This window comes from Rissa tridactyla, chromosome 7 (assembly GCF_028500815.1).
Source record: "Rissa tridactyla isolate bRisTri1 chromosome 7, bRisTri1.patW.cur.20221130, whole genome shotgun sequence".
In the NCBI taxonomy this organism is placed as follows: domain Eukaryota; kingdom Metazoa; phylum Chordata; class Aves; order Charadriiformes; family Laridae; genus Rissa; species Rissa tridactyla.
The window spans coordinates 11,537,306-11,559,497 of NC_071472.1; the positions used below are offsets into that span (position 1 = coordinate 11,537,306).

General features: G+C 47.5%; 1 protein-coding gene across 3 annotated transcripts in view; it reads right to left on the minus strand.

Annotated features, from left to right (window-relative positions):
• Nucleotides 1–22,192, minus strand: part of KALRN (kalirin RhoGEF kinase) — a 525,892-nt gene that overhangs the window by 6,983 nt on the left and 496,717 nt on the right. For all 3 annotated transcript variants that reach the window (XM_054209626.1, XM_054209624.1, XM_054209625.1), the window contains 9 exons: nt 21,194–21,253; nt 10,418–10,445; nt 9,783–9,954; nt 7,504–7,625; nt 6,055–6,186; nt 4,180–4,344; nt 3,205–3,283; nt 1,806–2,006; nt 741–879 (listed from right to left, as the gene is read on the minus strand). In XM_054209626.1, the coding sequence (XP_054065601.1) occupies nt 741–879; nt 1,806–2,006; nt 3,205–3,283; nt 4,180–4,344; nt 6,055–6,186; nt 7,504–7,625; nt 9,783–9,954; nt 10,418–10,445; nt 21,194–21,253 (1,098 nt within the window). The remainder of the gene's footprint in view (nt 1–740; nt 880–1,805; nt 2,007–3,204; nt 3,284–4,179; nt 4,345–6,054; nt 6,187–7,503; nt 7,626–9,782; nt 9,955–10,417; nt 10,446–21,193; nt 21,254–22,192) is intronic.

Below are 22,192 nucleotides of genomic sequence, written 5' to 3' on the forward strand. Positions count from 1 at the left end.
GATAACTGGAATGTTGGTGAAGACAGCAGCACAATGCTGAATCCAGGACAGTACGGTGCCTCCTGCCATGTGCACTAACAAAAGGAGGTTCAAGCTGTGCTAATCTAACTGAGTATGACATCAGGGAATGCCTGAATTTCTTGTCCACAATGCAGCTTGTTCTTCCTCTCTCTCAGTTCCCCTCTCAGGCTCTGCAGCACAACACAGCGTGCTGCTTTCCTTTGCCTCTGCAAGCCCTCCCCACCTCCTGCTCCCCTCCACACTCCTTTTCCCCTTGCTTTGGGCTCTCCAGGGAGAGAAGGAGACACGTGCTCCTTCTGGCCTGCCCTGAGCTGCCTGGGCACAAGCCAGCTCTGCTCAGGAAGCTTGGTAGCTAAGTCAGTACAGGTGTGAGCCTAAACCGTGACCTGTGGATTTATCTTATAATTCCTCTTCAGTCAGATGCTAGTGACATCTCGCTCGTGTCTCAGACATCCTCCTCCTCCACCATTAAATCCAGAAAGCTCTTGAGAACAAACCAGTGAATCAAGAAAATAGGTGCATCTCTTGTCTGAAGAAAGCAAAAAGACTTTGCGCTGCAGGCCAGCAAGTCCTTTCTCTGCTCAATAAGTCTGAAAGATAGTGCTTGTCCCTTTAGTGATCATCTCTTTGGGGTACAGACTGCACCTCCTCCCTGTCTGTGCAGCTGGGAACTCTGTACCAGGGCACTGAATAATAGCATCACTCTCTTTTCTTCTTACCTTTATATCTAAGTGAGCCACTCTGCAATTGTGAAGATACTGCAAGGCTTCCATTGTGTCTCTTATATAGAAAGCAACTTTTTCCTCCATAAGTTCATCGTGGTTCATTAGATAATCTAAGAGACGACCGTCATCCATCCTACAAACAAATCAAACCCTGCACATGAAAGATCACATGATATCTCTAGGAACAGTTAATATTTGAAAACAAAATTGCAATGGAAACTTTGTGACCTAAAAATGGAGGAAACTAAAATGCAAGACCTGATGAGTATTTAATGATATCTCAAGATACTGCAGGCCACGGAAGTGGTAGAATGATTAATCCTCAATTGTTATCTCCGGTCCTTGAAATATTTAGCAACAGTCTCAAAGTAAACTCATTTGCTTAAGGATGGATTCAATAGATGGAGGCAATTCCTTTGAAAACAGATCCTCTTAATTATTTGGATTCATCTATTTATTTATAGAGCTAGTTGCATAATGCAGAAAAAAAATCACTGACATTTTCAGCTGGTAATATGTTCTGTGGGAAAACTAACCCAATAAAAGTTTTCCACCTAGTTTTATTTATCCATCTAAATAAACAAGCAAATAGCCCAAATATACTTTGTTGGATATACTGTAACAAAGAATCATTTTGGATCTCAGTTGCTATTTCTCCTTATAGGGGCAAGCATAGTTGCTACACAGCTCTTTTCACCAAGAAGCATTAGAACAATGTAGGCTTCAATCTAGCTAAAACACATTTACTTGAATTTAAAAATTGGACAAAACTGCCCAAATTCATCTGATGCTATTCAGTGCGACAAACTAAGTGGTGATACAATTACGCAAGCTTCACCGGAGGAGAAAGCAGTTTTATTTGTCCCTCTGAATCTTATCTATCGTAAAGAAAAGGCAGTGGAAGCTCTGCAGAAAATGGGTATTGCATTTGACATCACAATCAATAAAAAACAGATGACAAAATTTTTGCCCCGCTGAAGTCAGGGTGAATTTTGTCCTTGGCTTTAACAGGGCTGTGATTCCTACTCAGACACTTGAATTCACGCTCCACGTACTTACAGTTCCAAAACTAGGATGTAAGAAGTAGGAGACTCGTAGGTATCATGGATAGTGATGTACTGAGGATGCTGTAGGTGCTGTAACAAAGCTGCTTCGTGTGCCGCCTGCTCTTTCTTTTTCATTTTTTTACTAATGAATTTTACAGCAACGTCTTTCCGGGTGGCTTTGTGAACGCATTTCTTTACTATGGAGAATCGTCCCCTGAAAAAAACCCAAAACCACAAAATAATGAAGGAGCCTCATGAATTAATCATGCTTGGTTTTCAATGCAATAACAGACTGATTTTCAAAGTGTTATTTGATTCGGCACATTAATATTTCACAAGGAATCAGACTTACTAGTTGTTCATAACCTTTTCCAACAAAAAGCCTCCACCTCTTACCCTGGGTGTAGAGATTCTTTGGGGATTAGCAAATACTGAGAGCAAACGGTGACGCTTTGCTTTGAACAGCCAAACTGATGTCCTCTAACAATCTCCCCTGGGTTCAGTTTGCTGCCACTTTTACAGGTTCTATCTCTTTTTTTAGCTGTGGGTCTCCCTTCTCCAGTTGTTTTAATAGAGAGCCCAAACTTTCTCAGACAACTAAAAGAAAAGCTTTGTTAACTAATCCCTAACCTATCATTTTGTCTCACTGTTTCAGGCACACAGTAATAAATTAAGAAAAAAGCTGGTGCAAAAGTATTTAGGAAATTCACACAGACTAGTGCCTAGTACCCTTCCCAAAAGTAAAACTACTCAGTGAAATCATGTTCTGAACTTGACCTCTTATCAATACATCACTTTTCTTTCTATAGAACCAGAGAGATTCCTATCCTTTCAGCCCCAGAATTACTTGCCTCTGATCTCTGAGATGAAGAACTAACTGCATTAACCTGAATTGTTTGCGTGCCCCTTAGCTGTTGTCTGCTCAGAGCACTGAGGGCTGACACCGTACGCAGCTCCTGCTGAGGCTCCTGTTCAACTGACCGTCCCAATCAGCAAAGCGCTTCAGTGTGTGACTGAAGTCAGTCACACGCCTAAGTGCGCCGGCAAACTCAGCCTTTGGGGTTAAGCATATCCAGAACGAGCAAATTGCCGTGACTTCAAAAGCTCACAGCAAATCAGATGTCAGAGGAGATACCAGCGAGAGCTAGCAGTGGCTGTCAGAGTTTTGGCTGCCTAATTGTTCATGAGTTTGCCAAGTTGCAATCTTCAAATCGCAACTGATCTTGAAAGACAGGATTTAGTTCATATTTTACTCAGTCTGTATTTTAGTCAGTACTTAATGTGCAATGGTCTTTAAAGGAGCAGCAGTTTTCAAGTTAACTACAAAAAGCAACCTAAACTTTCTTCCAAGGAAAAAGCTCCAAGCCATTGTTCTGGTGTTTTAGTGCAGCGATAAGCATGGTTAATATTACCTCCCAATCTCATGCAGCTCTGCATAAGCGAGGTCAAAGTTTTCCTTCCATGAAATAGTGGCACCATCGGCAGCAGAGTCTTTGGGAGAACAAAGCACATTCAAGAAAGCGTAAAGGTAATGACAGTTTCATGTAGACTATAAACTGCATATTTTAAAATTATATGACACTATATTTCTCAAACAAGCAAACATTACAGCCAGGAGTCCAGTTTCGTACTGCTGAGGCACAGCTCCAATGCGTTGCACCACTACAAGCCAGAGCTCCCCAGAGGAAGGTATGGATAAGGTGGATTCAAATCTGTCCTCACAATTTAGGGCTGATAAGGGCCACACGGACAGTCTAAGGCATGTCTGTGTGTAACTGGGAGGTAGAGCTATGCCGTGTGAGCTCTTGTTTCATCCAGCACAGGTTATCCAAGCCAGTCACAGTCCTAGTTACGTACTGAAGCTACAAAAACATGGGGAACATGGGCTCTGCTTACAGCACTACCGGGGGTGAGCTGTACCCCAAATTCCTGCAGCACCATGCGCTGGGGGCTCGCCTCCATCACAGCCTTCCTACGCAGGCTGCATTGCTTTGGGGGGTACATTTTCCAAGGTGACCTGCAGACCCCAGCTGGGCTGGCCAGCAGAAGCCCTTGGTGGTACCAGCATTGTGGAAAGGCAGGGGACACACTGGGCAGGATGTGGAGCCTGTTGCCCAGAGATGAAGAGAAGAAATGGTCTTGGGATAGAAAGAGGGACATGCTAGGAAAGTGCAGTAGCTTCTGTGATGGAGGGAGGCTGTGAGCCCTGCTGGAGGAGCAGACATGAAAAGTCTTTCTAGTGGCAGGAGCTGGCTCTGAGCATCTCCCAGGCTATTTCTTGTATTCCTACCAGGTCCAGGATCAACGTTTTTATCAGGACCCATCAAAGCACACCATACAGGTGGACACCTGCAGACACCAGCCCCTCCTCGCTGTGTCCTACTCACCGTACTCCGGAAGCCTTACAAATTCGGATGGGTCACTGGGCAAGCTGATCCCCCAGGGATTGCTGGCACTCACTCGAAACTGATACTGGCAGCCTGGGGCCAGATCCTCAATGACGAGGTACGTGTCCAAAGTTGAGGCTACCGACTGCTGCCAGACTTGCGAGCCTGCATTTTACGGAGAAAGAAAAGGAGAGCTGAAGGAAACAGTCTCAATACGTGAACTCAGAGCAGAAGCTTTCTCTACCCAACTCATGCAGTACTCTGGGAGGTTAAAACCCACTGGGTTTTCAAAAGGCAACATTACATCATACTGATGTAGTTCTCTTAAACCAGAACTGGACCATAGGAAGCTATTTTGTGTTGCAGACACTTTCCAGTCTGGCTACATGAGGGAAGAAGGAAATGTCCCTGACTTGACTGATAAACATGGAAAAATCACAGCCCAGGGACAAGTTGATCTCTCCAGCAGTGTAGCTGTGGCTGGGTACTACAAGTGATATCTCAGGGCAGCGTGATAAGACAGGAATGGAAAGCTGATTTGATGACAGCTCTGCTGTGAGAGAATTGGTAGCAGAAATACTGAAAAAAAAAAATGGACAAGGGAGTCCTAGGTGAAGTTGAAACAGGGTGTCAGAGCAATCAAAATGCTTTTGCAGATGAAGTCTTTCAGAAGATGTGGTGGCTGCACCTGGAGGTGCAGGAGGAGAACCAGCTTTCTAAGGCTTAGTATGGGCTTTTTGCAGCTGAGCAGGATTGCAGCAAAGAAATGTGTGAGACTCATGTGTTTCTGCTCCTAACAGAAACCAAACCATTGCCTAACATTCGGCATCCAAAGGAGCAATACTTTATTCATCTGCACAGTGTCACAGAACAGAAAAGGTCTCCTAGGACACTGACCCCTGTCACAGCCTATGGTTTCTTTCAAGAATATATAAATTTTTATCTTATTTTAGTAAGTTCATTATTTACCGTGGCCCATATATTTTGTGTGCGCTGGGAGCAAATTCTGATTGCCAGGTCTTGCAAGGTCAAGGTTGGTTTTACAGGGAAGAGGCAGTGATTCCTTTGGAGTGGGAGGAATGCTGAAAACTGAAAACACTGCTGCTTTTTTTGCTGCTTCTTTTGGTGTCTGTTGTTAATAGAAGAGCTTTTATTCTTTCACAGAAATGCCAGTCACACTGAGGGCACTGTGAGGGTCAAGGCAGAGTATTTGCTAAGGGAAGGTATTAATATGATGGAGTGGTTAAGTTTGCACGTTTACTAACATGAGGTAGGATTTTTTGAAGGATGAAGGGGAAAAAAACAGAGACCACATACCTAAGGCAAGGTTTACTACCCAGGGACCCTCACACCTTTGCAGGAAGAATGCAAAAAGGGATGTGAATAATTTCAAATGCCCTTTTCAAGAGCACATGCCTGTGCTTATTGGGAAAACAGTGCATTTAATACCTATTTAATTCTTCAGGGGAAAAGGATGGTTGGATTTAAGAACAAATGGATTTCAGAGCTGAGCTTGAAAAGTATGCAGGCATCTGCAACTCTACCCAGATCAAAAAAATAATGAGGCTGCTTTGTTTGTGCATTCCCAGGAAACATCCACCAGTGGCAGAATGCAAATAATGAAAGGGTGCCTTAGTGTTGTTTTAGCTTTACTTTATTTGCCATAAGTGACTGGAGGGAACAGAAAGGTCTGTAATATATGAGAACTTGGACTGGATGATAGAAAGGCTTCTTGTGGCCTTAGACTTTGGGATCTGTGAGCAACAGCTAGTGGCACTCCAGTGTTGGCAAGGATGCTTTTGGGACCTGGTGTGCCATAAAGGAGACAGTTTGTTCTCATTCTCCCAGCCAGCGAGCACAGCTCAAACCACTTACCTTCTTCTCTGTACTCCACAGTGTAGCCTGAAATGGTGCAATTGCCTGTACTGGATGGGGGTAGCCAGCGCAGGATCACAGAGGTGCAGCTTCTCTCCTGAGCAATGGGGCGATTTGGGGCAGCTGGGACGCCTTGGGAAGAGAAAACAAGCACCAAGTCTGGCATCACGTCAACGAGCGCTAATGCTTTATTCTGAAGATCAGGTGCATCAGGTACATGGTCTCACAGTACTACAGGGCAAGGGTAATATCTTCTTGCTCACGGCTGGTGGTCAACTGGACTGCAATGCCCCAGGGAGCTCCCTGTAAGACCGGCCAGGAGAATTGCCCTGCAGAGGATCTGTCTGAGCTCAGCTGCTGTAAAGGCAGAGCCTCTTTACCTCCCACCTTCTGCTGCTAATTTTTGCTTCAGTTCAAGACCTGATGCAAAGCCTGTGGAACTGAGGAAAACAAATATTCTTGTGGACTTCCCCAAGTAGTGAGTGAGGTGGGGAGTCACCTTAAAGTGTCCGAAAACGACACAAGAAAGCCACTCAGAGTGCTTCTGGGTGTATGGCGCTTAGTATGTTTGACAGATTAACAAATGACCAGTAATTCTTCACTGTTTTGCTCAGGGCTCCCTTCAGCACAGGAGTAGTTAGTAGTTAGTGCAGCCAGTAACTTGCTTGGATAAATTTGGGAAATTATATCTCTAGGGAAGTTTGTGAGACCAAACAAATTGACTTCTAAATGCTTTTGACACTCCTGCGTCTGTAAGTCACCAGTTAGACATTTGTCTCTGTGCCATCCCCTTCAACGCAGCAGGCACCCCTCATCTCTCATGCTAACGGATCCCTTTCTGGAGCTGGAGGTCATGAGCGTCAACTCATCGTTTCATGTTCATTACAATTAGATGGGTCACTAATCACAGTGCTGAGAATTCAGACTCGGAGACATGTCTCTGAGTTGAGTCCCTGCAGAACAGTTCAACCAGGCCAAACCTTACTTGCCTCCTCCGTACCCCACAGAGACAGGAAGGCTGAAAATCGGTGCCACTGGATCCCAGGTCCCCCGGCTCCAGGCATAGACTAAAGCCCAGAGCTCCCTGTGGGCGGCCGGGACATTATCCCCCCTGGGGCCTGGCAGCCCGAGGGAGCTCAGCTTCCCCCAGCTGACCTTACCGAGCCCCTGGGAAGCAGTGCTGTGAGCAGGATGCAGGAGCTTAACCGGTGCCAAAGCATTTTCATTTCCCAGATGTGATGCTTATGATCAGACGACTTAATCAAGCGCAAAGAGTCTGTGATGCCTTCAGCCATCAGTGGGAGACTTGGCTGAGGAACAGTTGTATGATTGTAACGTCTCAATTCACCTGGCACAGCTCCATGTCTGGCCGCCTTTGCGCCGGCAATTCCTGTGTGCTCCCAGCCCCCACCAAGGGACCCCGCGCAGTGTTAAGGTCAGATGTGCTACCTTGAACTTTGACGGTTGCAGAGGTTGATGCGGTTCCGTGTTCATTGGTTGCCACGCAGGTGTAAATGCCGCTGTCCTGAGGCATCAGGTTGCAGATCTTCAAGGTGAGCTCCCCAGAGTCACTGTGGATGCAGGAAGCACCGATTATAAAACACTGCTTCAGTCACTAATGCTTTTTATCCTTGTTCCTGTCCTGCCTCATTACAAACACACATGCACACAAAACTGTTAACTCATTTGACGGAACATCCCCCCAGCAAGCTGGTATCCAAGTACAACCCCTCCATGTGTCAGGATTAGGCTGTTAATGAAACCTTCCAGCACAATGGTCCAAACTGGCTGCCAGGCAAATCTACTTGTCCTTCTCAGAGGAGGAGAGGATCACTCAAGTAGCAAGCAAAGTCCAAGAGCTGAACATTTACTCTGCCTGTCCAGAGCCGGATGCTTAGACCCCATATATCTGGAAAGATTTTCCCGGGCACGTAATTTCTGTCTCAGAAGATGCTGAGCTGCTGTGCCTCTGCAGTTAAGTCCAACACGTGCTGGACAGCTTGGGTTTCCCACAGATGCACAAGGCAGTCACACAGCGCAGGATGCCTGACATTTCTGGGAAGCTTCAGACCCCTGGAGCGTGTGCCATTGATCGAATGAGGCTGCCAGGTCCCTGGTCAGAAGGCTGGACATCTCACAACAGCTAGAGATAAAGAACGCTGGTGCTGAGTTCATGAAGACTCTCAATCTTTGGGCCAATCTGAGCAGACAAACAGCTCTCTGGAGTCTAGTGAATTTATAGCAGGTCTGTACATAGTCACTTTGGTTTGCACATTGCAGTCTTCAATATGCAATTTAAGGGAGTTGGCCTGAATTAAAGCATTTTGCTTGTGTAACTGCTTTAGCTGGGAGACCCAGCTAGGAGCCAACAATAAATTCCCTTGATGGCAGAAGCAGACTAGTTCTTGAATGCATAATCTATCGGAAACTGCAGAAGGACATGGTTGCCGGTATAACTGCCTCGACGCTGCGGCTTTTGCTGGTCTGACTATGCTGATTTAAAACAAGACAGAAATATACCCTTCCCCCGCAAACTGGACACTATGCCAGCAAGATTTGTAAGACAGCCACTGATCTGCTGGGCCTCTCCTTGGCAGGCAGTGTCTTCACTGAAAAACAAATACGAGTAACAAGACAATACAAGTGCTGATAGTGCACGGACAGCCAATGCACAGGCGAAAGACTGTGATGGAAAACAGAACCCTGTACGGAAATATCCCCCCATCCCAGCCCTAGCCAGAAGCCTGAAGATAAGGGACTAGCGATCTACTGAGTAATGGCCAAAAAGACATTTTTGGGTGCTCTGGGGCAGCTGCACAAGCCAATGGTCTCTGAAGGAAGCTCTTGATCAGATGTAATTTTTATTATGGAACATATAACATCCCTTCTCTCCTAGTGTTCATTTTTCGCTTTCAGTGACTTTGTACTCCCTGGATTCATCTCAGCCTGCAGCAGAAGCGCTGAAAAGCTCGCATGAAAGATTGCCTCCTGGAGATTTCCACTGCAGTTTGGCCCAAATCGCTTATATAAGCTGCAGATGAGCATCCAGCAGCAGGCAGTTACCTGACCTGAATTCAACTCCAGACCTTTTCGGATTTTCCCAGTGCTTGTTGTAAAGATGGTTTTCCCCCCAACCTAGCCAGGCTGGAAACATCACGACAAGCATCTTTCTGTCCAAGCACAGCCAGATGCAGCCTTCCCAGGAGCACGTGTAGGTTTTTTAGGAACAGCTGAGGAAAGGCTCAGGAAAACTGCAGGAGTTACCACCTCTGCCCATGAAATAAGAAAACACCCAATGAGATATGGGTGTTGCAAGCTGGGGAGGGTTTGCTCTGCTCGGCTCCTGTTCCTACCAAAGATGAGCACGGCATCAAACTCAAGCAGAGAAGCCCCAGCAACGCAGAGGCAATATCAGCCAAACTAATATGTCGGAAACATGAGTTGCTTCTGGCTTGCAGCTGGCTCAGGAGGTCAGTCAGAGCAAACTTATGTCTGCCAGTGACACGCTCTGTGGATATACCCTACATCAACTTGGGAAACTGTAGAGCTACCTGCGCCCCAAAATCTGACCCTTTCTAGCTGACGTGGGGTGCAGTGATGTGCCAATACACCATGCCAGCCTCGACTAACTGCATTTCTGAGGAGCCTTGTAGCCTGGCTGGTTCCGTATTTGAGGGCAACATGACCATCATGACCACCTATGCTGGGATCCAAAGGCAGGACCTTACCAGGATGACACGGTGTAAGTGGCCGTGCTGTTGTCATTGTCAAGAATGTTTTGATCCGGTCCTTTCCAGGTTATAGTTGGTTTGGGCCGTCCACAGACTTTGCACTGCAGCATCACTGTGTCACCGAGCAGGCAGGTGATGTCCACTAACGGCACAAGAAACTCTGGAGCCACTGGAAGAAAACATGGGGACACACACATGACACCTTCTTTTAATCTACAGGTGAGGATGTTTCCCCACAGAAGTCTAGAGAATACATTATAGGACCAACTATGGGATCTGGGTCCCAAACAGCTGAGGGTCCTGGGATTATGTTACCAAAATTCCCCCATTACTAAAAGCCAGCTGTTGACAGCTCAGCAAAGGAGGTAGTGGGGACTGTCCACCCCCCAGGCCTGCGCTCTGGCAGGAGGGTGAGACTTCATGAAGGCAGGTTCGGGGGGTTCAGCCTCGCCTGCGGTCCTCAGGCTGTCTGAGCTGAGCAGCCAGCAGGAAGACCGCTTTCCCTGGGGACGGAGTAGTGGAGATCTGCCTTTGCTGTAACGCTGGTGGGTGCAGAGCTGTTGCACCGGAGTAAGTCACAGCTGCTGGCCTCCCCCTCTGTGCCACTCACTGCACAGCTGTCCTTAACTCACCTTCTTGAATGAAATTGGGGTTGATTATCTGAAAGATACAAAGAAATAAAAGCATTTATTTTTATGGGCAGTGACAGAGAGACATCTGGTTTCACAAGGTACTGTGGTGAACCTGACCAGAACCGCAGAAGCACCGACCAGTGGCTACAAGCAACCAAACAACTGGCAGATGCAGCAAGCTCTAGTGACAACTGATCAAGCCTGTGCACAGCTGGGAAAGTAAATGAAAGCTATGGCTTCTTGAACTCCAATAAAGCATCACAGGTACCAGGCGCAACACTGAGGCTGAGGAGGGTGGACTCTTTGCTTGGTGTGACAATGCTCAAGCCATTAACTCTTCTTCCCGGAGGTGGTTTGTGTCCCCCTGTGCACGGCTCCAGACCCACATCACACAGCACCTGCAGTCACCGCACACCTGGGGCATCTCACCAGCACTCTGGCCACTAACCAGCTTTGGGGGGGATGTCTTTTAACTTCTGCTTAGCTTCAGGGAAAAAAGGTAAAGCGCTAAAACAAAAAAAACTGCGTTCTTTTCACCTATCGACAAGTATCAGTCCTGCAACAACTCTTGGTCTATCACAATGAGTAAAATTTCACTCATTTCATTGGACTGCTGGAAACTTTCCAACTTGAAACTAGGTTTGGATAACTGAGAGTTATTTTATCTAACTAGTTTATTGATCAAGTTAGCAAAGACTTGAAAAACTACTGTCTCTCCCTGGCCTATATATGCCAATTACCTCACGTAACCCTGGAAGCAAAGTTGGGAATAGCAAAGATGCCAATAACTTCTCACATGTGGCATCAACCCTAACTACACACTGGTGTACAATAGTATAGAGGTTTTAGCCTCATTAACCGTTTCAATATTCTCATAAGGCCTTGTTATCCAAGTTCAAACTAATAGTTTGATATCAAGCACCATAAACACCAGTGTGGTTTATCTCGCCTTAAATATCTTTGTTACTATCTATTTCGGAGCTATTTTGGAAGATGCCAATGGAGAAGTGACCTAATTCGTGGTCTGCCAAAGCTGATTGGAGTTTCTGCAGTGGCTCAGAAACCAGGCCATGAAGTAGAAGCAATAACCCTTCAAAATAACATAGCTACATCTTCAAGATTTATATTTATATTTTGGCTTTATAAATAGTTTTCCAAGGTGAACGGCTCAGGGTGCCATTCAAGGAGGCACTGGAGCATATTCAAGTTCAGTTTGGTTTTATAACCCTTCTTCATAGGCCCAGGCAAACCTCTGGTACCAGCACTGAGACCTCGGGATCTGCTTTCTCCTGTCACCACCAGAAAGCCCAAATGGACCAGGCATAATGTGGACTCGCAACTCACGAAGGTTCATTTTTTCCCCATAGAAACACATCTTACATCAACAAATCCCTCACTATCTGAGACTGAGACTAGCCTTTGTCCTAGCAACAGGCAAAATTTGATCCTTTGGAACACATGTACAGAGAACACAACATCCACGGTACAGCTGAAACAACCGGTCAATGCCAGTGCTTTACACTCTGTGCTCCAGAAACGAGTAGGGGCTGCTGCTTGTGGGCAAAGCAGGTTTCAGCTCCTACCACACAGTCAGTCCTAAAAGTCTGTACCTGGTGGGCAAAAGTGTGATGGTTTGGACTCTCAGATGCTCCCAAGACTGCTGAAATTTCAAACGTTTCACTCCCAGCATGCTGAAAGGAGCCAATCTCTGCCTACATCCTGGAGAGGACACTTCGAGGACTATTAGTATATTTAGGGCTGCTTTTTTTTTTTAAAGCCATGTTGGGAGGCACCTCTGTGGTGAGGAGGGGGCAGGAGATTGTGCCACCCCTGCAATGGGATCACAGAATGGTAGGGTTGTAAGAGACCTCTGGAGATCATCTAGTCCAACCCCCCTGCCAGAGCAGGGTCACCCAGAGCAGGTTGCACAGGAACGTGTGCGTCCAGGTGGGTTTTGAATGTCTCCATAGAAGGAGACTCCACCACCTCTCTGGGCAGCCTGTTCCAGTGCTCTGCCACCCCCAAAGTAAAGAAGTTCCTCCTCATGTTGAGATGGAACTTCCTATGCTCAAGTTTGTGCCCATTACCTCTTGTCCTGTCCCCGGGCACCACTGAAAAGAGCCTGGCCCCATCCTCCTGACACCCACCCTTTAAGTATTTATAAGCATTGATAAGATCCCCCCTCAGCCATCTTTTTTCCAGACTGAAGTGACCCAAATCCTTCAGCCTTTCTTCACAAGAGAGGTGTTCCGGTCCCCTCATCATCTGGCTTGGCTCGGCAGCCAAGAGCCTGAGTGGGTGAGGGAGCCAGCAGGGCTCTTTGGGTCCTGTGTCAGGTCTTCCTCCTCTGGCTGCACCTCCTGGCCCTGGTTTCACTTGGGAAGCAGAAAGCCCCATCTGAAGTGTGCAGCTGGGCACTGACACCAGGATGTGGACCTCTGGCCAGCCACCCCAGGAGCCTCCGAGGTGAGGGGCTCAGAGGCAGCAATGACTGCTCCACAGGGTCCAGGACCCACATAGGGGCCCCCTGGACCCACGGGCAAGAAGAAATCAGGGCACAAGAGGGCACCGGATGAAGAAGAACATCTTCTCTCCCACCTGTGCATGTGGAAAATGAGAGATGGATCTTCGTGATTGAGTTGTATCGCTCACACAACACAGCAAGGGAAGAACAAGCTGTTCTGTGGATAATTGTTGCTTGCCACTTTTCCCTCAGAGAGACCATCTACTTATCAGCTGAGTAACCCCAGGCATCAGCTCATTTGCACATACATCTTCATTTTTGAAGCTTTTGGTATAAGTGGAATACACATCTATCCTCTGAAGCTCTCCCCTTCCTTCCCTGCAGCAGGCACTAAATTCCCTTATTATTCACTGATTTCCATCCTTGCAGGATTAGAGATCAGAAGATAGAGATGCTCTTAACACTTTATATTAATTTTATAACTCTAAAGGATTCATTAGAAGATGCAGCTACGATGATGAATGTAATGGATCTATCTATAAATAAATAATACTACATTTCTAATGACTTGCAAGGCACAATCACTTATAATGATTGCCTTACCGATGTTTTTTCTCCCTTGCCTCACCATGGGAATATCAGAAAGAAAATTACTGCTGCTAGGTAATATTGGAAGAGTCTACAGGTAAAATTTACATTTCCTCTCCTAAAACTTCATCTGTTAATTAATAAAATGTTACCTAACACCACCCCCACAGCCACATCGCAGCTTTTGCCTGCTGTAAGCTTAGACAAAAATAAAAGCCTGTTTGCAAGAGAATACTTAAGTGCTAACAAAGTGATTTAATACATCATTTAATTAGGGAACAGGATTTGGTCTGCTTTGAAGAAGGGGGGTCTAATGATGGGATGAGAAGGGCAGAAATAGGAAAGCAAAGGTTCACAGTCAGATCCGCGGCCAGAAGCCAGCTCTGCTGGCTCACGCGTCCGCTCCCAGGCCCCGGGGTTCGCCGTCTCCCTCGGCCGGCCAGCCGGGTTTCAGGGCTATGGGTGGACGGCAGGAGATGACAGACTCCACAGAGTCCTTCTAGATTAAGTGCAAGACCTTTGGAGATGATTTCTTCATTTGCCACACAGGTTTTTAATCCCCGTGGGGGGAGAGGAGGGCTCCAGAGCATGGTCCCACTGCCCTAGGAGGACAGGAGCTCATGTTCCGCTTGTCTGCACAGTCTCCTGCTGGGGCCGGGGCTGGATTCCCTTATGGATGGACTTGCCAAGCACCTCCCAGAGCCTTTTAAAAATGATGGTGTGTGCAAAAAGCTGGAAAAGCGTCAAGATCCATGCAAGTAACTGTTCCCGCTTCTCTTCCTCCTTCTTGGGGCTTTTACAGAGAGATGAAAGACAGGCTGCCTTGCTCCAAAGGGCAGAAATCCCTGCCAGCGAGGGGCCTGGGGCGGGCTGCTGGTGAGCAGGGTGAGGTACTGGGCGCTGAAATGGGGATTATGGGCAGGTGGGTGCAGCTCCCCCACGGTTGATGAGGAGGAGGAGGTGAATGACCACCCTTTCCAGCTTGTTTTCCCCCTTTTTAAAGCCCCTGCTCACCCTAGGGATCTCCCACACAAGCTGAAGGGCAGCGGTGGAGTTTGCAGGGGTGATGCAGGAGCCCCAGCTTCAGTGCATCACTCCCTCAGGGAACGCTCTGCACTGCTTTGGGATTACCAGGTGGAAAAAAGCCCTGCTGGTTACACGGCTTTTGCGGGGTTTTACTGAAAAGCAACGTGAGGATCAGCCCTGAAGCCCTGCTCAGTCGTTGCGGTTTGAAGGAGGGTCTCTCAGCCCAGCCCTCAGCCAAGCATCCCTCGCCGCGGCGGCCATGAGCCAGGGAAGGCGACCCAGGGCCTCGCGCTGACAAGGGCTCCCTGAAGAAATCCCCGCAAACACCTCCTGCACCAGGGTGGCCACCAGCCTGGCCTGCGAGCCAACAAACTCATGGAGGGGGGAGCTACCCAATGCCAAAACCTCACACCATCTTCAGCGTCGATCCACGCAAACCCTAAGGGACGAAACCGAAACTCAGCTGGCAATGCTCTCACTCCTCAGGTGAGACACACAGGGGGCTCTTTCTTCTAGGAACATAAATATAGTTGAATTGAGATAGATTTTTTTTTTTTCTTTTTCCTATTGGATGAAATACCTGTACTGTGGTCCAGGGTGGGCGAAAACTTGTAACACTCCCTCCGTGGCCAGGAGAGTGTCTGTTGCTGATACGATGACAGCTAAAAATGGGAACCCCGTACAAGGTGACAAAGGCAGCCCATGAAACGGCCTCTGCTCGAGTGATGTGGGGTCTGGCGCTGACAGGGAACCGAAGGGAGGGGGATGAGATAAAGAAATGAGAGGACAGGTCAGGGTTATTCAATAAAAAAAGCCAGAAATAGACCTTGTTTCTCTCTTCTCCAGCCTCCATTATTTCAGGGATCATGCCAAGAAAGGCACACGAGGCAGGTACTGGAATGCCTTTGGGGACCTGCAGGGATCTAAGTGATTTAGATCTGAGTGATTTAACTTAGTGTAACAGTCAGGCTTTAGAAAAGCAGCACAGATGCTGCATCCAACAGCTCATTATTTTGCGGTACTGGGCCACGTTTCTCCTGGTTTGTCACTCTTGTGTTACAAAGATAGAAAGGCATCTGCTGCAGCAGCAGCGACGTCCACTTGCAAAGTGACTCCAACTGCCCTAATTCTTAGCGAGACCTTATCTTTCATTTGTACACCCTCGCTGTGTCTGCTGGGGAGCGGGAAACCGTTCTGCAGTGCCAACGGCCAGCCCTGAGACGCTCTGCACGCACAGCCCCGCTGCCTGCCAGGGCTCCTCGCTCTCGCCTGGGCCAGGGTTTGCTTCTCCATCGCCGTGCCCAACTCGCTTCCCTGCAGGAGGCGTGAGCCCAGCCCAGACACACACGGTGCACAGAAGGGCCCAGTGGATGCCCAGCTATTTCCAATGCCACATTCTCAGTCCCGTTTTAAGGGAGTGCATCAAAAACAGTAGGGAGAATATTCTTCTCCCCCTAGGCTGCAAACCCAGCCCTCTGTAATAAAATCCGTGCTTTATTTAGACAGTAGAGGGCATGTTTACTCCAAGACAAGCAGCTCAGCACTTTGTAAACACTTCATGGCACTTGTTGTTCACCCAGTTAAAATAAAATATTGACGCATTTGCACATGCTGGTAGCAGAGTCAGCAGCATGCTCCTTGCTCCCTCACTCAAAAAAAAAAAAAAAGAAAAATACCGATTCTCAGAAAAAAAATGAAATGACTTACAGAGGAATTAAGCCAACTGATTTGTAGGAAAAGATCTATCAATCCATCTCTAAGTCAACTTTTACTTTGAGACTTTTGGGGGGACAAGCTCTCAGTGTCACCAGCCTTCCCTCTCCAGAAAAAGAAACATATTAACATGAAAAATTTTGTGATAAAAGAAGCAAATAAGGATCCTAGATGGATGCTACCAAAGGGAAAATATAATTTAAAACGGGAGAACGGTATCTGATGAAATGTTCCCCGGCATCAGCCTTTTGGTGGGGATGGGGGATGATACCTTCTGGCGCCCCGCATGGATGGCCTCAGCTGCCTTTGAGACGGATGGAGAAGCCACAAGGGATGCTGACTGTCGTGCATGAATCCGTGCAAAGCAGAAGTCCTCTTCCGCTTGTCACGCTCTTGCTGCGAGGCCCTAATGGGGTGCTTCAATGGCTGTAGCTGCAGGATGACTCCAGGCGCTGTGTTGCAGGACTCTACCTGCGTCCTGCAGATGAAGTAGGTCACTTCTTCTCCTTCCCAAAGCTAAACCACTGCTCCTGCACTGCCAGCTCAGGCAACGTCACACCTGATGAGCCACCTTCATGGCTGGTCTCAGCAACCCCTGCCCACTGCAGGCAGCAGGACAGCGGTGTCACCCATGGAGGCCACCCCAGGCAAACATGGGAAGTTCTCAGGATTGTACTCGTTCATACTGTGGTAACAGGCCAGGAAATGCTTTCTTACCAGTATTGTACGAGATCTCGCCAAAAGAGTGTGTTAGATCTGCTCTGAAGAAGGACAATTCAAGGCAGGGGGTGAAGGAATTTGCTTAAAGCACTTGGGAATTCTTGGCCTGAGCTGAGTGTTGACTTAAAGCCAGTGCTGTATCCACCAAACCATTACTTACTCAACCACTTGGACTGTGGGGGTGCTAACACAATATTCTTCCCTGCAGGATATTTCCTAGTGCTTATCTTGCTCTAAGTGTCTCTGAGTAGTTCTTAACATGCTAAAATGTCATAACTGAACAAAACAGATTATGAAGCCCAATTTAAGTACCTCGGCAACAGCCCAGCTCACTAATCTAATGATGGCACTTCCACTGACTTGGGGTGGGCCTGGACTTCATCTCTCCTTCGCACGGCTAAGAAAGTGGAACAAACGCTAGACACGCGGTGACAATTGTGTGTTGGTCAGGAGTACTTGTAACACACTGCAGTTGGAGTCACGCTGTGCCAAACAAGATGTCTGGAGCCACCTCAGATCCCTACATGTGAGGTCCACCCCAAAGCCTGAGGAGCTGCTGCTGAATTTAGTGAGGTTTAGCTCAGTGAGGTCTTCTGACTGCTGGAAGGACATTCACTCAGACAAGAGCGGTAGCCCGATGGGATCTGCGCAGTTGACTTATGACCCCTTCAGCAATATCGAAACCCCACAAGACGTTACGACAGAGACTTGTAGGACAATTAGTTGTGTCATTGTCCAGGACCCCAGACTTGGGTGTGGATGATATTTACTGATTCACACGGGCATACACCTTCTTCCCAGAAGTGGAGTTGCCCGTCCCTGTGCAATTAGCTACAGACATGTGGAAAGGGAGTCATCGATCTTCCTTAAATATAGGTTACTCCTATCCCTCACGTGGCTACACATGCTCTCTAAGTGCCTGCTTCTACCCTCACGTGCCAAACGAACAGGTGACTTTGCACCTTCTGTTTTGTGAAACAACAGCACAAAGCAGAAAACCAGGGGGAAAAAAATATCAAATTTCATTTCCATCCTTATGCACTTTCATTACATATTAATAAACAAAGAGAAAAGAAACATCCAGCAAAAGGTATTATTTCTAGTCAAAGTTACAATGAATGAAAAGTTCTCCAGGGCCAGCACGTCCCTGTGTGGGCAAAACCACAGTAATGGCATTTTAGCTCTTTTAAACAGTCACCCAGAATTTCAGTTTCCTGCTCTCTCTATGTATGTTTTCCACAACTCTTCCTGTCTATGTTTCCCCTTGAAACAAAGGCAAAGTGCTTCGGAAATCTGGATTCTCCTGAACAGATATGTGGTAATTGATAAACAGCAAGCAAAGCTAGATCTGAAAGACCACACGGGATTTCATGGATGCAACAACCAGCTTACCGATGACTTGTGTGGTGAGTAGGCTGGAGGTAAATTGTCCCGACATTTCCAAGTAATTAATACTGCTGCTTTGCATTTCGAGACTGCTCTCTCTATTCCAGCACCGGGTGCATGTTCTCATGCACGATGGGAGGAAGAGGGACGTCAGGGGTGACAGTCCTATAAGAGAAGCCAGGTGACTTCCCTGTTATTACCTGGCTGTAATTATAGCTACAGACAACTCCGCCTTAACAACACAGGAGAGGCATCATCACCTCTAAATGTTGATGGCCAGGTCACAGCTCTCCTACCAGCACTCCCAGGGCCTATAAAATCCATCATGAGCTGAGTTATGGGTGAGGGTAAGGTTTTCCTCCTCCTCGGGTGGCTAGTTGTCCTGCCCCCAGCTCACTTGGGAGCTCACCAGTGGCCCTGGTGGGATGTGCCATGTGGAGTAGGGAAAGGAAAACCAGGTGAGATGCTGATTTTCACCGCACAGACAGGTTGGGGCGGAGGGGTAGCGCAGCTGTTTAGCAATTATTTAAGCCTAGGGCACAACGCCTGAAGACCTGAGAAAGCCCTCAGCTAGGCTCTGGCGGTGGAAGTACCTTGCCTTGCCTCTGTTTTAATGAGAAAAGACTTTAGCTCTCAAGGCCTTAATACAGTTAATTTCTCATAACACGTCTGAAAGGGAGCACTAAAACACTCATAATGAAGGGAAAGAGAGAACAACTGTGGCTTCCAGTAGTGAATACCCCAGACCTCCTTTACAGACTAGTCTTCCTCAAGGCTGCTTCTAGAGCTTCGTGAGCATTTGATGAGCCTGCCCTTGCTCTGCTCCCTCTGGATGATTTTGTTTAGTTTATACTGGGGATCAGCAATCCCTCCCCCCAGTACTTCTTAGCCAGACCAACAAGACTCACTCACTCCAGGCTGCAGATGTACTAAAACCAGCAGAAATGAAGGGCCATGCTGCTCCTTGCAGGGCAGGGTGACCTTAGTAAATCACATGCACAACTGTACTCTTATTTTCTGCCCCTTTGCCATTGCAAACATTTGCTCAGCCCCAAGGAGTTTTGCTCAGAAGCAGACTTGAGCTTTCCAAGCCATGAGGAACACTGTGACTCCTGGGGACTGCAGGGTGGTGCAGTGGCACTGTCACCTCCCGCCAGTAAGTGACTTGGGAGATGCAGGACAGGGTTTCTGAGTGTAAATCAAGTCTCATACCGGGCACATTGTTATTCCTCTAATAGGACATCCACACCATAGCTAAGACTTCAAATTCGTGTCTTTTGGTTTAAATAGAAAGGGTCTTACCTCCTGAACTGGGGAGCAGGCAAGAACAGTAGACTGTACCATGGTAAAAGACCCAAATCAAACAAAAAGGCCCATGTGGAGCATGCCAGAGATGACTAGAAATGCCGACAGGGTACAGACTCAGATACCTTCCACTGACAATTTTAAAACATCGGGTTTTCCTCCTATTGAGCAAAGTCAAAACCCAGAAATCCTCTGCAAAAAGGACGGCGATTCTCACCCAGCTCCGTACATTACACCTGTATCTCAGCGACGTTTTACTCCCCAGGGCAATTCCCAGTGATCTAAAGCTTGCACAGACTTACGTGCAACAACTTTCTAATTTGCCTTGTAACAAATACATCTCGTTGTCACCTGTGATTGGCAAAATGCTCTTGGAAAATGCAAACGTGCTCCTGAGAATAACGCAGCTTCAGTGGTAAGCGCCACTCAATCTCCAGGATGTCGGCTGGGTCAAAAGCTTTCCTTTAGTGCACATCCCCTTCTCAAAGATGGGTTTATTTGTGCCAACACAATTAAAATAAAAGAGAGCCTTCAGGTTAATATATGAGGTGGTGCATTTCAATACACTTCTGCCTCTTTTTTTTTCCCTCCAGGAGGAAGATCGTCTTTCTTTCAAGGGGTGTTTATAGTGCAGCCTGGCTAACAGCATCCCGGAGATCGAGGACACAGAGATGTCCTCCAGTGACCCGCCTTGTCACCTCTGCAAAACAGCTTAGGTCTCTCTGAACCTTGTCCTTGCCTGTTTCAGCAGGAAACTCTTTCAGCCGTGGTACAATGTATACAAATGGTTGGTGTGGTTGCTATACACAGAAAAAAAATGGATCCTGCAAGATATTAATTGAGGAGAACTCGGTATATAACTCGGGATTTTAAGCTCCTTCGGGCTTTCTCAACAAGGCACATCCCAGTCACTCGCCTAGGATTGGTGGCTTCACGCTGGAAAAAGCGTAGTGTAAGGTATCACAATTTGGGTCCACCTATCTGCATCAGCCTTGCCTGTGATACGGGTACCTTCACGCAACCAGTTTTACCATTCTCTTTCAGTACCTTTATAGAAATGCAATTTCCCACTCTGCTAGGTAAAAAAAAAAAAGAAATATTGTCTTTTCTGATCTCCTGGATAATTTAAAGCACTAGTTGTGGCGCAACAGCATTTGCTCCAGCGATTTATAGCACAAGCCTGACTAGCAGCTCAGCACGTGTTGCCAGGGCACAAGGTGTTTTTAATACAGAAAGCTGCTACGTTTATGGGCAGCTGACACGCACGCGTTATCGGTTCACTGAATGAGGTCCCGGGTAGGAAACAGCGACTGAGGGTGGCTACGTCAGCCTGCGGCTCAGCAGGAGCTTGTTCCTCAGCTTCCTCCACTGCTCCCATCACAAAGGCAGCCCAAACTCTGGTTCACCGCTTGGCAAAACCAGAACTGGCGCTTTGTGTGACGCACGCTTAATTGAAACGTATGTCCGTGAGCGATACAGACCCACCAGCTCCTGTTTCACCAAAGGCATTTCAAAACGGGCACATGTTATTGGAAAAAAAAAATTTAAAAAATCACAAGGATGATTGTCTCTACCTCCATGCTAGTATTGGGGTCAAGGTCATCACACTCTGATTCCTCTGAGCTGTTTGTCTCCTTGTTTGGCAGCATGAAGAGGAAGAAAGAGAACAAGAGATTAGAAGAGAGATTGGTTAGACAGGGCAGAGCAGCACAGGAGTTGTGAACAGCATGGAAATGGGTAACAGTACAGAAAACGCTCTAAAAAACCAAACAAAAACCAAACCAACAGCAAAACAGGGGAAGCAAAGGCAAAGACATGCTTTTGCCAAAGAGGCAGTGATTCCGCAAGTTGTTCAGGTAATAAAAACAGCGAGGAAGCAACAGGAGGAAGAACTGAGGCCACCATGCTGGAGCAACTGCTTCCCCCGGGCCCCGTCCTTCCCCGGCTGGGTGCAGGGCGGCTGCGCAGTGGGTGCAGTGCCAGGGTTCCTCCCTTTGCACATGCCGTGGCCGTTTCACTAGGCTTACAAGACGGAAAGCCTCTGCAAAGGAAAACACTTAATCGTGGGCTCTCCTGGAGAGGGGTGGATCCGAAGGACATGCTCAAGTGCTTTCCTGAATCAAGGCTGGGCTTTGGTTGTGTCAAAATCACAACAAGTGTTTGCTTGCCTCTGTCGGGAGGGAAAGCCCCAGATTAGTCCTGAGCAGGCCTCATGGTCGGTTTATAGGGGTGGATCCTCCGAATTGGAGCAGAGCAGTCAGGCACCCAGAGCAGAAGATGGAGCTTAACCCCACTGTTCTCAACCTTTTCCATTGTGGGAGATCTCAGAGAGAGAGAGACAGACACAGACGCACAGACACACACACACACAGACACACACGAGACCCTCTCCTGGCAAGACAGACTCAGCATCTCCGCCCTGTCTGATAATAAGGAAAGAAAAAGGTCATTGAGACCATCTCCTCAGACCAAAAAACCTTAAGCGTCTCAAGGCTGAGAACCCCTGATCTTCAGACGTGAAATATTGGCCTAAAGAAAACTCCTTAGCTTCAGTAAGGCCATTGGTTCACCCA